At 48.9% G+C, this 15,399-nt stretch overlaps 1 protein-coding gene across 3 annotated transcripts; it reads right to left on the bottom strand.

Moving 5' to 3' along the window:
* Positions 1-689: 689 nt before the first annotated feature.
* fnip1 (folliculin interacting protein 1) lies at positions 690-14,573 on the bottom strand. Of its 3 annotated transcripts, none has more exons than XM_037268849.1 (18): positions 14,357-14,573; positions 10,385-10,514; positions 9,772-9,918; positions 9,605-9,705; positions 9,463-9,537; positions 9,294-9,388; positions 8,610-8,693; positions 7,545-7,616; positions 6,672-6,807; positions 6,357-6,558; positions 6,045-6,130; positions 5,149-5,295; positions 4,369-4,538; positions 2,855-4,064; positions 2,596-2,761; positions 2,249-2,449; positions 2,054-2,169; positions 690-1,932 (listed from the first exon to the last, which is right to left on the bottom strand). In XM_037268849.1, exons 1-18 carry the CDS (start codon positions 14,440-14,442, stop codon positions 1,854-1,856), a joined length of 3,303 nt encoding a protein of 1,100 aa, XP_037124744.1. In that variant the 5' UTR covers positions 14,443-14,573; the 3' UTR covers positions 690-1,853. The 3 variants fall into 3 exon arrangements, with proteins under 3 accessions (XP_037124744.1, XP_037124746.1, XP_037124747.1); XM_037268851.1 differs by lacking the exon at positions 14,357-14,573 and adding an exon at positions 12,262-12,551; XM_037268852.1 differs by lacking the exon at positions 8,610-8,693.
* Positions 14,574-15,399: the final 826 nt, after the last annotated feature.

The raw sequence follows: 15,399 nt of genomic DNA, 5'->3' as shown, positions 1-15,399 counted from the left end.
TGACGACGCACGGCGGCTTGGTCGTAAAATTGATATGACTTATAAGACAATCAATTCTTACGGATATAAGTGGGTTAATCAAAAGATACTATCCTGTTTTTAACTATTTAATCCACAATCTGACCGCATTCTACTTGTAAAGTAAACTGCCCAGCACTTTTACGTTGTTCATGAAGGCATCACTGACTGCTGACACTTTCAGAAGCTGTGAAAAGTGTAGTGAAACCTGCCTACCTAAATAAAAGTCAGGACGTTCTTAAATAGGAGGATTTTATGTTTGAAATTTTATCAATTATTCACAGGTCAACGCATCGTATTATGTAATAGTGTCATGACAATAAACGGAGCGTGATTTTGAGTCACTTGGACACTCCCTTTCTGCGCTCGCCTTATTGCATAACTGGGGCAAGCGCGATCGTTTTGCTCGACTTTTTCTCCCGTTGTGGGGTGGAAAGTGTGGGGCGGCATCCAATGTTGGTTTAAGCTTTACGTGGTGGAAATAATCAAACCACCACCGACTGAAATGGTACAGTAATTATTTAATAATTAAATATAATTCATAATTAAATTGACCACTAAAATAATTCAAAATTTTGTAAATTTGTATTGGTACTATACATTTTCTAAGCTTTTAACAATATAATTAGTGATGTAATAAAATTGCAAAAATATGAAAAAATAGGAGACTCTTTTATGTCCAAATGTCTTCATCTTTATTGCACAACATTCCCATAAAATTGGGAAAAAGATATATTTCTGAGGAGACAATTGTTGAAAAGGTATAAATACATGGAAATGAATTGTACAGTCCACAAAAATAACTTAGTCATATACAAAGGATGCCTTTAACACAAACAAGTGCTAATCAACATTAGCGGCTGTTTGGAAGCCTGCAATGACATCATCATTTCCCCATTAAGACAAAAAGAATGAAAGCACTGTTGAAAAAAAAAAAAAGAAAAAGAAGAACCCTCCATGGTTATGCCTCACCGTAAACAAGGTAGAAAAGTGTGAACATATGCAGCATTTTGTGTTTTGGTTGTAAAATAGACAGCAACAATTCAACAACAGGGAAAAATTTAAATGATTTTAAAAAGTAATGGATCTATTTTTAATATATGACCTCAGGGTAGTTTTGTGAGCGATGCATAAGAACATCTGAGGTAGTTTGGAAATTTCCGGAACCGGTTTGTCATGGTATATTTGAGTAAGAACGGGAGGGAAAGGGTACAATTTGGCTTGTAAAAAAGCTGGAAAAAAATCAATCGGCATCCTTTTTTCTAAAATACTTTTTTCACCGCAGCTGGCTTGTCGGAGATTGTACAGAAAAAGCACAAAATCGAATAGAAAATGACCTCAAAGCGTCTTTCTTTGAATTAAAAGTTAATCAAGTACCAAGGATTGGTAAAGCCCACAATGAAAAGAAGTTTTTAATATAATGACATGACCAGAATAAAGTCTGAATCTAATAGTGTGTTCGAGAACCGCTTAGTCGCTTATTTGAGAACAAAGAAGTCTTTACAATCATCAGGTTAATATTTCTGTAAGATTACAAATTTTCCCCCTGAAAATATACATCTCACCAAAATATACGTTTTATCTCTCATACGACTCTGACTTCACTCTGGTGGTGCATTATTTAGCTTCTTTTCAGTGAGGTCCTAACACTCCTGAACTTGTAAAGTCTTTGGCTTGGAGTCCGAAGGGGGAAAAAAAAAACAATTCAAACATGACTCTTTCTTTCTTGCCCACCAGCACCCTCCTGTGGTGTGATGGGGTACTGCACCTGTCAGCAGCAACAGTCTGAGGTCTACAGAAGAAGGAAAAGGAAGCCAGGACGCGTTCCCTCGTCCTCACAGCAAGATCTGGGCCACGTAGGGAGAGTGCGTGCTGGCCACGGCAGCCAGAAGCGGGAGGTCGCTCGATTCGATTCTGAAAAAAAAAACAAATGACATACATAACATAATTCTCCGGTCTTTCCTTCCTTAAGTTCATTTGGAGTGTACTTTGTTCCCCCACCGTACAGAATATAAGAATAAAACTGGGTGCTCACCCTAAGACCATGCCCAGTTCTTTGACATGGACTCTCTTCTGACCCTTCAGGTACTCGGCCAGCATCTTGCTCTTGAAGTAGATCTCCTGCAGTCGGTCCTCCAGGTGCATGATGCACTGAGGACGATAGAGATCAGTCAAATATGGGCTGTCAAAAACCTCGCTTGACGAGGTGGTATTGTGCAAATATGCATACAAAGTTGGGGGACATGTTGAACTTGTAGAGTTGCTGCGTGGAGTGCAGCAGCGCCGACACCAAGCTGGACACCAGCACCTCTTTGCCCAGCTTGCCCACATCGGTGGCTCTTCTCTGGCTGCTGGCCACCTGAACCGTCCACTTGTCCGTGTCGGCCACGATGCACACGGCTTCGGCGATGGGCTCGTCCAGCACCGGGTGCTGCGGACGACAACGACGGATATCATCGTCTCCCACGAGGGGTTTTCACACTTTGGGGGACTTAAAGAACCCTTCCGAGTACCATGTGGACCTTGAAATACTATAGAAATTCAAAGTGTGGACCCCGGTTTGAAAATGTATCTTACCTGGACGGCATGCGTGAGTTCAGCCATGAGGCTCTGCCGTAGCTTGTCGTCGCTGGGCATCCCGTGCAGTACAAAGTCTGGCACGTAGGTGGGGCAGTAGCCCCCAAACAAGGAGCGGCCAAAGTTGGCGATGGTCGGCTTGGAGTAGTTCTCCACCAGTTTGGAGCTGCCGGTGTAAAAGAATTACAAACGCATATGGTCATTATTTGAAAGGTTTACTATTTGCATTGTGAAAATGCATTCAAACAGGCAGACTCACCCTGGGAAGGGCACCATCACCTCCTCCTGCCAGTCCTCAGTCTCCTCGCTCTCGCTGTCTCCCAGCGCGCTGTCCGAGCTCTCGTTGCGCGGAATCTCCCAGTCGTTGAGGGGCGCCGCCTTGCACTTTTGGTCCTGACCGCCGTGGCCTCCGTCCCGATGGAGGACGGGCACGGACAAGACGAGTCCCTTGTCGCACGAGTCCGTCGAGGCGCACCTGCACCTCCTCTGCATGTCCGACGAGTCGCTCGCGTTGTCCACGCCGCTGTGGGCGGGGTGTTCGGGCCCCGAGGGGTCCAGAAGGTCTTTGTAAAGAGCGGCCAGGGTGCCGTTGGCCTCTTCCCGTTTGGCTACGTCGTCTATCGTCCTCGTCTCCACCGGGTTCTCCGAGCAGAAGTACTCGTCGAATTGGCTGTAATCCGGAGTGTCGGGGTTCCACTGAGGGAGTTTGCTGGACACCCGCTGCAAAGACGGGGCGTCCTGTGGCGGCGGCGGCGCAAGATGGTGGAGCTTTCTGTGCTTCTTCATGTCCTCCTCCACCTTCCTCCGCCTGCTCTCGGTGTCCGACTCGGGCGACATGGAGTCCCCGATGAGGAAGGTGACTTTGGCGGCCGGCTCCTCCGTCACAATGAGCGACAAGGGACCCGACATGGTGGATTCAGGGGGGGAATTCTTATCCGGAGGCTTTTTCTCCGGGGGGAAGCCCAGCAGGGGCGCTCCGACAGGGTCCCTCGCCAACCCCTCATCCGCTCCCCGTTCCCTCGGGGAGCACGAGCCCACGGGCAGCACCGTCTCCCGCCGGACCTCGCCGCTCAACGGGCTGCCAGACTCCCTGCGGGGCCCCTCGGGTTCCTCCGAAGTCCGGCAAGCGTCATCCCGGAGAATCCGGAACGCTTGGCCCCCGTCCGCGCCGTCACCCTCGCTCTCGTCCTCCTTCTCCGCCAAGTAGTCGCCGGCGGGCTTGTGCACGGTCACCAGCACGTAGTCCGACTCTTCCACCTCCCCCTTGCGCAGCGAGGTGGTGATGAGCGAACCGGGCATGACGATGGCCTCGTCCTCCACGCCGTCCAGCATGTGTGTCTCCAGCAGTTCCGAGCAGCGGATGAAGTACGTCAGCACGTAGAGGAGGCGCTGAACCAGGTCTTGACGGCGGCCCACCGCCACCGTGCGGGCCAGGCGCACGGGAGAGCCGATGGCGCCGTACAAGTCACCTGCGAACATGCAATGTGGCCTTAGTGACACGTTTTTGCTTCCTTTTTCCCGTCCCACTTCACAACTTGGCACCAAACACAGTGTGGGTGTGACCGTTTGCCTGAGTGCATTGCAGTTCTTGGCTCTGACCACTTGGTGTCCCCATGAACCAACTTGAGCACATACAACTTGTAGAGCTTAAATGAATCAAACTATGCCATCTGTTTTTGTGAGGAATTATTTTCTAAACTAAAAATAACTCCGACTTATCACTTTGGACTGACATTCTAGTCTTTTTTTGCCTCATTACAAACAGTCCCTCACCGAGCTGTGCCCACAGCGGGTTGTAAGGGTGCGTCTTGGCCAGCATGTCCACGTAGGGCGAGGAGTGCTTCTCCAGAAAGATCTTGATGGGCGGCTGGCCGTTGGGCATGACCGTGGGCACCCAGGCCAAGTGGTTGGTCAGGACGGCCGTCAGAAGCGCCGGGAGGAACCTGCCGACGTCACAAGACAGACAAAGCAAACAGTGAATAAACACACGCGCATAGACACCATTTCACACTCACAACTCACACACTCACTCGCATTCTTGCGGCATGATTCACTTCTCATTTCTAAACAAGCATCTACTTCCCTTCGTGTCCCATGACTCCACTTTGACATGGTGGTCAGCCGGTCACGTGCCGCACAAGTCAACAACGCAAACGATAATATCGTTGTATAACTTGATTACGGTTGAGGATGAGAAAAAAAAAATTTGAATGTTTTTTTAATATACTCGTTTCCCTGGTGTTAAGATGTAAAATAATCATCTTTTGACAGGTTAAAAAAGGGGGGTAAGATTAAAAAACTAGGAATCTAATGGAATTTCAAATATGGAATAAATAATAACATCAACATTCTAAAGGAACATTAGAAATGTGTTGCACTTGTGCGTCGCGTGCTGAGGATGTTGGCTTGCGGTCAATAGAAGGCCTTTGCAACGGATTCACGCATGCACGAGCAGCAGCGTCTTTTGTCGACGCGACAATAAGCAATTTGTGAGTGGCGGCGAACTGGGGCGAGCGTCAAACCGGTCGGTCGGAATCCGCCGCGTCACTCAACTGGTTCTTGGAGGCCTGCTCCATCAGCAGTGAGAACTCTCGCATGAAGAGGCTGCACAGGTGGTTCTTCTCCGACACGCCCGACATCATGGTCAGCCAGACCGGCTCCACCACGCGGGGCATGCTGTACAGGTCGCATATGGTCATCCTGCAGGGGGAGACAGAGAGAGAGAGAGAGGGGGGGGGGGGGAGAACAGACCTCTTATTGTCTGAGAACAAAACCACGCTGTGGAGACCCCCACCCGCCCTGCTGCAAGAAGTTTCCAGTGGCGGGGTGGCCACGTCTCGGCCGGACGCCAGGCTTGGTGGGAATCTCCGCAGGCCCGAGCAATGGAAACAGGGACCTGAGCGCTGCTGTGTATCCCACCAAATTGTTTCTACGCTGTGACAACGAGGCGCTCAAGCAAGCCAGCAAGAGAAGCTCACTAGGCCTTTCACAGTATGCTTTGGCCAAGTGTGCAGTTTATCTTTGTCAGCGTGCGTGTGTACCCACGTCACGGTAGCGTGGGCATGCGAGGCTTGAGGCATGTGGTGCAGTTTTGTAATGTTCCATCAGGTCAATGTCAAGCATTTAAAAAGGCAAAGGGCCAGCATGCTTAAATTTAGCCCGAGTCTGAAGGTGAGATTGTGCAGGTATTTTGTTTGTACCCAGGCTCTACTATTACTAGGTCGGGCTGGGGGGGGGTCCACCAGATAGGGTTGCCACACATGTGGGCCGTCTGCCATCGGGCATATGACGGGTGTGTGTGTGTGGACCTTGTGTGCATGCCAAGTCAACGGATTTATCAGATTTGGCCTGACTTAAACCACCTATTTTACTGTTGGTCAAATTGACCCATTGTGTTGAAATATTGGGCTTTCATTTTGTGGGTCAGGTTGACCAACTGTATGACTTACCTGAATTCGTTGAGCCCATCTACCATGCGGCTGTAGGCCAAGGCCCTCTGGCTGGGTTCAGCTGACCGCCGGCTCATCTTCATGGCCTTGGGGGAGGGTGACATAACACACACACAATTTTTAGAAACATGACACTTTGGAATTTACAGGATGGCGGGGAGCGAGGAATGTGATGTGACCATGATGCTGAGTGAAAGTGCAACGTTGCCAAGTCAACAAAATGTGTGAGTTACGGCCCGACGTCAGTCGATATGACATTTTGCTGATTTATTTCGATGGCACTGAACACGACATTAGGTCCAAAAGGTTCACCTGTTCAATGGCGCTCTTGAGCTTGTTCATGTGGCTCTCAAAGAGCGGAAAGTGCGAGAAGAAGAAGTCCTGGAAGCGGCTGTTCTCCTCAGTGTTAGGCGACAGCGTGAAAATGACGCCGATGGCGATCTTCTTCTTGCGCGCCGAGCCCAAGCTCTGCCCGCCGCTCTCGTCCGACATGTTGAAGCTCTCCTCCACCGACCTGATGGGGAACATGATACAGTCTGGAAATCTTGCATTGCGCAATGGTTCAATCGCGTCACAACGATTTCCAACTCGTCCGCTTTTCTGGGCCGGTGACGCTCACTCACTCACCAGCGCGGGAAGACACCGTTCTCCAGGCTGGTGGTCTGGCTGCGCCGCCACCGTCGCTGGTAGCTGGACGCACAGCTGCTGGTCAGAGACGAGCCCGGCGACGGGAAGGGTGTGATCAGGAGGCTGCTCAGCGATGCTGGAGGAAGAAAAACACAAATACTTGTCAAACATGGGTTCTAATCATTTATTCTCATTTGAAATGTTTTTTTTTTTCATCATGTATTATTATTCGATGAAAAAAATGTCTAATCTAAGAAAATACATAAAATAATCCTGAACATATTTTTGTAAATCAATGGACCGAAGGAGATGCTCACTGCTCCGTACGTGGCCCACAAGCCATAGTTTGCCCAACCCCTTCGTTCCTCGATACACAAGTGTTTTAAATCCCCTCTTCACATTTTCGAAGCTCGATTTCACGGAGACGTGGGTTCGCGTTCCCCTCATAGAGTCACGTCCTATTGACAGACAGGCTGGATTGGCGGCGCAAACGGCAGACGCTGAACATGAGCCCGTCACATGAGGCCGTGTAGGATTCCCGCATCGCTGAGGGGATCCGGCAAATAGACTCAACTGTGCAGCGGACGTCAGGCATGCGTACACACACGCATATGCGTGAGGTGAGGCCTGAATTAGAAGCTCATTTATGAGGAGCGGCTTTTCAGTGCCACTAAATTTAAATCCAGTGCATGACTAGGCTTTGTGCGGAAAGCATCATTGCCACCCGTACCGGTCGAGCCAGTGTGTAAGATCTTCGCATAGTGTGCAATAGAAATAAAAAGCTTTACGGACGGTAAAGCAATTTAACAGCTTACACACGACAGGTCCAAACATAGCCTTGCTTGCGTAACTGTTGTTGACCTCCGGGCCTACCTGAGCGGGCGATGCCGCTGTCCCGCTCGTCGTACAACCCTCGGCCCGGCATATCCATGGGGTGACTGTGACCTGGCGAGAGAGGAGAGGATGATTTGAGGGTGACGTCAACTATGAGAAAAGTCATACAGACAGCAAATGAGCAGGAAATTAAAAGAGGTGCTTATTACGATACAAAACAAGTGGAGATTTTCTGGTCATTTTCTGTCTAAGGCTGGATTTAAACGGTGCTCTTGTCCAACTGAGTGAAGCAACTTGACTTTGTGTAAACCCAGCCTTGTGCAATCGGTGCCTTTGTGTCATCACATCCACGACAGCGCATCATGCACACCCACCGCATGCAAAGAAGAAGGAGAAAAATACGAAAAGTGCACTTCTTGTCTGGTCGAATCCGGAAAGGGGACTGATGATGCGGAAAAAAAAAAAGACGGAAAATGGCGACTTCGTGCTTCTACGACTGTGGTGAGAAAATATTAAAAACCAGCAGCCTGTAGTGAAGAACAGGTTGTTTGGCATATGCAATAGACGTGTGTGTGTGTGTGTGTGTGTGTGTGTGTGTGTGTGTGTGTGTGTGTGTGTGTGTGTGTGTGTGTGTGTGTGTGTGTTAATGTGCACGGACACAAAGCATTGCTCGGTGGATGCATTCCAATGCGAGTGAACACAAAATCAATGATTTGACCACACACAAAAAAAATAAAAAATCAGGCAATCATTTGGTTAGTACAAGCGAGCGAGTTAGTTCAAACTGCAAAGAACGCCCGCCCACCCGCCCGCGTGCACCCGTTGGCAAGGAAACACACGCAGGCTTTTGCCATTATGGGAGAAATACAAAATGAGCCAATTTGAAGCTTAAAACGCGTAACAAAACTCACTAGAAAACCAATTATTTATTTAGTTTTACATTTTTAATTGAAACACGTCCCCCAGAAATGGCCACATGCCGTCGTCAAGTGTCCAAACACAACCAGAAGCGGCAGCAAAAACATGCAGGTTGCAAAGACGGATTGGCTTTGTTCTCTTTTTTTTTTTTTTTTCCTTTCTTTTTTTTGCTTTGTAAGCGCCAACCTGAAAAGAAAGATGCACTTTTGATGAGACGCAGCGGACCTTGCTCAGAGAAGGCCCGTCGAGGGCTGCAGAGCTGAGAAAATCCTGCGCAGCACAGACATGGACACGAGATAGAAAAAGAGAGAAAGAAAGAGAGTGGGGGTAGCGAGAATGACAGGAGGGAGGGAGGGAGGCAGACGGACAAAAATAAAAGAGAAAAAAATGGTTGTTAGTGAATGAATGGGGAGGAAAGTTGGCGCCCTCCTGTCTTGGTAGCGGACCTTTTTAGTCGGGCACGAACAACAAAACGTGACGAAGACCTGGAGCAGAGGAAAGCGACTGCTACTTTCCGTGAAAAAGAAAGCGAGATGGCGCACAAGAATTTGCCAGCACTTTTTGTTGTTGATTCCATCGTTAACGCTCAGAAAATAAAACAGGTCCAGCTAGAGTTTTGGGAAAAGTGCTACGAGGAAAAAGTGCTGGCAAAATGGCTGCTTTGGCCCAAATTTGCCTCCTCGGGCTCGACTCTTTTTTGTGGCTCTGCTCTTGATAGACACCACAACCAAATTGTTGTCATGTTGCAAAGTGAAAACAGGCCGTGGCGCTGAATTGTATGAAGAAGAAAAAGACCTGGCACAAAACACACACTTTCTCAAGGATGAACACACCTCATGGTGGCTGTTGGTGTTTGCTTGCTATGGTTACCTATGTTTCCCAGGAGATTATTTGGCGCGGCGTTTTGATCAGGCCGGAGGGTGTTGCTGCTGTCCTGCGTAATGAACTCGAGACTGTCCTGTAACCTGGGGGGGGAGGGGGGCAGATCATTTTGATAATAATTACAAAAAGATGTGTGTGCGAGTGTGTGCACACTTACGTGTTGAGGCTGCCGTACACGCTGCCTCCCGTCCTGGCTGTGAACACCTTACTCAGCATTAGCTGTGGTGGCGACCTGACGTGACACAGACGATTTAGGTACATCGTCGCATCAAAATGCAGACTTTGCTTTTTTTTTTTACCTGATCTGGTGGATTTTCAGTGTGGAGCCTTTGTAGCTCATGGCCACCGATCCAAACATCATCTCCCCCAGCATGACCACGTCGGACGAACACCTCGAACCCTGTCGATGTACGCCGGTTCAAACGACTGCAGGGGGACGTTTTTTTTTTTTTTTCATGGGCGCTACCTGGAAGCGGAGCCCCTGCTCTTTGGTTTCCCTGGACGTCTCGGACGCGCAGGAGGACGAGGAGGAGCTGTCCAGGGAGCTGCTGCTGCCCCCCGTGGGTCGAAGCCGGCAATATTTGTTGAAGATCTTCACCTGGCCCTCCGTGCCCTGAGGCGATAGGATTTTTTTTTTTTTAAATTCATATAGTGACAGTTGCTCGAAATATTGCAATAGAAATTTTGAAGCCATGTCGCCAAGTAGTAAAAAAAAAAAAAAAGATCCGTGTGTCTTGACGCTGTAGCTTGCTGCAGTTACTGGTGCAGAGCAACTTGAAATCATGATGTCAAAAGGTCACAGAGGCGTGGAGGCAGCCTATCTGAAAGCAGCCTGTGTCATGTGCTTCTTAACTCGGGGAGGAATGTGCGCTTGTGTGCGTACGTGCGTGCGTGTGTGATTTGTGTACACGGGCCAGCAGCATGTGACTCCCAGTCATATGACTCTTGCGGGAACTCGTGAGCTAGCGAGAAATGCAGCACAACAACAATCAGCGCCGCTACTGCCTCCGCCTCCTCCTCTCCCTCCCTCCCTCCCTCACCCATCATCATCAACTCTCTGCCACAACCACGTGACTCACGGGAAGGTGGGCGTCATCCGTGCCCCTCTTTTTGGCGTTGGAATCAAAGAGCACGTTGCGGCCACGCCTCTCGCAGTCCTGGTACACGATGAGCCGGATGTGACTTGGCTCCAGCTGGGGGATCGTCCAGCTACGCAGACAGAAAAAGAATGGTCGTTAAGTACGCCTGAAATGACTTTCAAAAAGAACCTCATAGCCATTTTGATTTACAGAAGCGACGTTAACAACACTAAGGCCTGTCTCAGCTTGTCGTCACAGAGTCACGCCAAGAACACGACGTCCTGACCTGAACTCAATGGATCAGTTCAGACGTGAAAATGGGAGCTGGTTTTCCCCAGTCCGGCCGGGGCTGTTGCCAGGCAACCACCACGCTTGAGACGGATGGGCCGTGCGTGCTTTATCTGCATGATGAAACTATGTGTTGTGGATTTACTAAGAAATAAACCTTAAAGAAAGTTGTGATTGATGATTGGAGTTAGCACCAGCCCAAATCAAACAGTTCACAAGTCACACAAAGCTTTTTTTCCCCGAGGAAACTCAAATATACCTGACCTACTAACTAAATGATCGTTGCGACTGAAGCGCCAGGTCAGGCTTTCAAACAAATTGCTGCTACTGCAAACAGACAAGACTTGAGAAAGGGCAGGTCATGTGACGCAACCTTGACACCAGCTTGTGAAAGCAAAGTCATTTGTCCTGACGAGGAAGTCATAAGATGAGCGCCGCCGATTCTCTCCAAAAGCCAATCACGTGCTCCTGATTCACCTTTGCTTCCACTCGCCAGTCGACTCAAACCCTCGACCCCCACCCCTGCAGTCATGTGACGAGGCGCCTCGGCCAAAGCTCTTACCTCGGCGGCTTGCCGAGTAGCTGCGCTGCCGCATTAACACGTTGCGCTCGCACTCGGGAAAGATTAAACCGCCGCGGGGACATGTTGGCGGTGAGTCCTCAATTAGGTGCAAAGCTAAAGGGCCAAAAAACGTCACTACAGCATTCTCCGTGTGTTTGTGGGAAACGGGGATTTAGATTTCGCCTCCTGATCTAATAGCGCTAAGTGTGTGACATAATACCGACCTGGCCTACATAATGAGCTCAAATTGCACGATACGGGCCTCCCGCGGGTCGCCATCCAGCTCTCATGTGTAAGATTACACATGGGGCGTAAAGTGGCACGCCACGCTAGCATGGCGACTTTTATGTTTCTGGCAGGGGTGGTTAAGATTTCCTGCTAAACTCCTGCCAAGCGTTGTTTACAGATTCAGGGCGATTCTCTGCACAATGCGGTGACGGCGAGTTGACTGCCGCCTTTGTTCTGAAGAGGACAGAGCCAAAGGAAGACACAAAGACATTCTGTCACTAACTGTAAACAACAGTCATGAATAAAAAAAAAAAAAAGAAAAGGAAAAATCCATGAATATAGAAGTAAAGTAGGGCTGGGTAATCAATCGATTTGATCTTGTCATTTATAAACGATTTTCGCCCGGCCTCACCTGCACAAGTTGAGGGGGAAATCGGAATGTTGGGGGGGGAAGAAAATGGACAATTGATTCTGAGGCTAGCCCAAGGCAAAGTAACCAGACCGGGGTCAAAAAAAGTACCCAAAAAGCAGCACTGGCGGTGTGTGAAAGTGAGGAAGCGAGAGCTTGTGACTATCACGGAACGACGAGTCATTCATAAAAGCGCCACATGAGAATCACATGCTTGAGCCGCCGGTTCCAAAAAAAAAAGAACCTGTCTTGACTCGGACAACCGCGGATTAACTGCGTTGTAGTTGTTTTACGGAACCCCTGATGACCCCGCCCACCCTCGAGTTATGAAAAAAATCAACTGACGGTAAAATGAAAACCCAGCTGATGGTCATATTTAGCAGCTCCTACCTGGGCATGGTTTCGACGGTGCCAGTGTTTCCAGCGGGCGCTCCGGCCCGCTCGGCAGCCGCCTCTCTGCGCTCGCTCAGCCTCTAAGAATAACGGCTGACTGGATTCACACAACATGAGACGTGTCAGGTGATTGCGGCGCGAGTGGCAAGAATGAAGCGGCGGGCTAACGACGTCCTGCTGACTGCCTCCCCTTGTTTACAGCCCCTTTCGCGCTGCCCATCAAAACGGGCTTTTTGTTTTTTTTTTAAACGGTGTTAAAGGTACAGTAGTTTGGCTGAGGTGGCTTCTGAGGTCATTCCACAATTGTTGCTTCGGTCTGTCAAGCACAAGTGGAATAAAAGCCAGCTCTTGCCTGGAACGTATTCAACAGAGATGATACCAGCATGCCCGCCTCATTGCAACATCCATGGACCGGGAAACTGCAGGCATGCTCGGCTGCTTCCCTCAACTGCTCTGACGTCAGCGCCGGCCGGCCTGCTAACTGACCTCAAAGAGCCTTGACAAGAACGCCGCCGCCACTGCCACCCTGCCACACTTGCCCGACCGGGCGGTTACATAAATACCTCCCGCAACATTCTTCCTGACACATCTCAGCCTCATCTACGAACCTGGCCCATCTGCCCGTTTTGAGAATCAAATGTGGCATTTAACATTAAAGTTTGCATGGGCCATGGCGGACTAGCGAATGAATGCCCCACCCGCCCTGACAGAGTTGAACTCTCCCCTATTATCCTGACTTGCCTCGAGGCAGAAAGCAAAGCACCTGACTGATTACCTGCATATCTGCTGACTTGGCCTTTGCGGAAAGACATTTTGCTATTAAGCATATCTGTATTTCTGCAATCACGTGAGCATTTATTGGGACTACATTGTCGTTGGCAGTAAATCTGTAACGAATGGCAAAACTTTGGCATTGATCCTCAATAAACCTTGGTCAATTTTATTCAGCTTGAACGTGAACCTGCACTTCCGAGAACCCACAAAACGCCCACTTGAAATAACCCTGAAAGCAACTTGACACTAAGTTGACAGCCTCTATAGTCACACACAAACATGTATGCCGTATTTGTTGTGACTTGTGTGACTGACACACACACGCACAGTTGACACGCCTGTGATTGATAGGAGCCTCACATGACACGCTGAGTTATGCAAGCCCGTTCCTGAACCAGACTTCTTGCCTACCAACTCTCACAGGAAAAAAAATAGACACTATAAATAAATAAATCGGATGCAGTTTTTAATGTGTGCAAGAAGCAATGTCATGTCGATCACATGACCCCTGTTTCTTATGTGATTTATGACATGTACAGTATGACATCTGGGGTGATGAGCCTCAGCCAGGGAAACGAGAGAGCGACTCAGGGGGTCGGCCAAAGCACCGTCCTGGCTGGTATTCCGCAGGGTTTGCGCTTTGCAGTGGTAATAACGGCGACTTTATGTCTTTCATGATGCAGCAGCTAAACCAACTCCAAGTGTGTGCACAAGCTTACACGAAAACACTTCAACGACTGTCGTGACAAGCAGACGCATGTAAATAATGTGACGTCACACGCTTGGCTTAATCCATAACCCCGCATTAACAAGCGGTGGAGCCGTCCATTGCCACGTAATGACGTCACTCGAACCAGACTGCCATCCAGTCGCGCATGGCACGTTCCGCACGTCGACACCCAAGTCGGCGGCGCGAGATGCACTTCGAACCCATTGGAGTTTATATCGTCACGCACCGCGTGAAACGACAACAAAAGAGGCCACGCGCCACACGCACACACTCAAGTGAAGGCTGTTTTGAGGCTAAAGCGACACAGTTCACGTCTTACGTCAAGTATTTGACGTGAGACTTGAATGGCGATAAAGACGCTAGCTTCGGAGTTAGCCCAGCTAACAGCTAGCCCCCCCCCCCCCCCCCCCCCCCAGACAAACAGGCTAAACACGTTGTCCACTTGCCAGAACACTTAACTGACGTTAATCCAAACCCACGCGGTCTAAAATGAATACCACAAAGAGTAAATCGACTCTCGACACAGTTATCGAGGTAATAAACGCCATTACTTTACTCGGAACGCACGCAGAGATCCACATGAGCTACCTGAAAGCTGGCTCCTCTTTGTTGCATCTCTGCGGGGAAGATGCGCTCTTCTTGTTGAAAAGTTTCTGAAAGAGAGTCGGTGGCATTTTGTTCTAAAAAGGGAAGGGGGGAAAAAGCACAAAGTCCCTTTTCCCAGTTTTTTCTTCTCAAATCCACGAGCGAGTCTTATTCCTTCTAACTGCCTCCATGGGTGTCGTAGTCATATGACAGGCATTAGTCACGGGAGCCGCTTGGCAACCGTTCTGCCGCTTCTTTTTTTCTGATTGGTCGAGTAGGTGAAGGAATTATCTGATTGGTTAGATATTTTTGGAGCGTGTACCACATGGTCAACGGGTGCCCCCAGTGTTGATGTTTAGTCGGGATTCGTGAGGAACGTAAATGTGTCATAAAATTTTTTTTAGGTGGCTTTTATTAACAGAACTCCATCAAAGAGCAACTTTGGAGTCAACGAATGAAAAGAACACGTACAAACTTATTTTCTTGGAATCGAGGTAACTTGCATTGCTTTGGACGGAGCCCCTGTCCAGGAGTAAATAAAACAACAAAATTACATATATTTATTTAAATACATGGCACATATGGAACAGCGACAAAAAAACTCGCTTGTTAGATAGTTGCATGTCTGACATCTAGTGGCCATTAAGCAGCATAAACCTAAAAAGAGGTATTAACTGAAAATAATCTATATAACAATTAATTTCACCTCGAGGTGAATTGAAATTCCCACCTGTTGCAGGTCACCTCTTTTAAAATGGGCTGCTCCAAAAGAGTGCAACGAGATATTTTGCATCACGGGACAGAGGGTCGTAAAGATAGGCAAAAACCTTTGAGTCGGTCGGCACGTTCGCGGACTTGCCGAAAGAACTCCTCTCTGTCGGAGTACTGGAAAAACATGGGTGGAGAGAAATTCGGCTTCTCGCGCGGCCTTGAGGGAACCAGAGGGGTTTTGAAGAGTTGTGCCTTCCTGTAGGATATGGGCCTCTTGGCGACGGCAGACTACAGACATGGGAAATAAGACACCTTGGAACTGTTTTCAATGGGGG

This window comes from Syngnathus acus, chromosome 14, assembly GCF_901709675.1.
Source record: "Syngnathus acus chromosome 14, fSynAcu1.2, whole genome shotgun sequence".
Lineage (NCBI taxonomy): Eukaryota > Metazoa > Chordata > Actinopteri > Syngnathiformes > Syngnathidae > Syngnathus > Syngnathus acus.
Note: the sequence above shows the minus strand (reverse complement) of the source record. Positions and strands in the feature narration are given on the sequence as shown.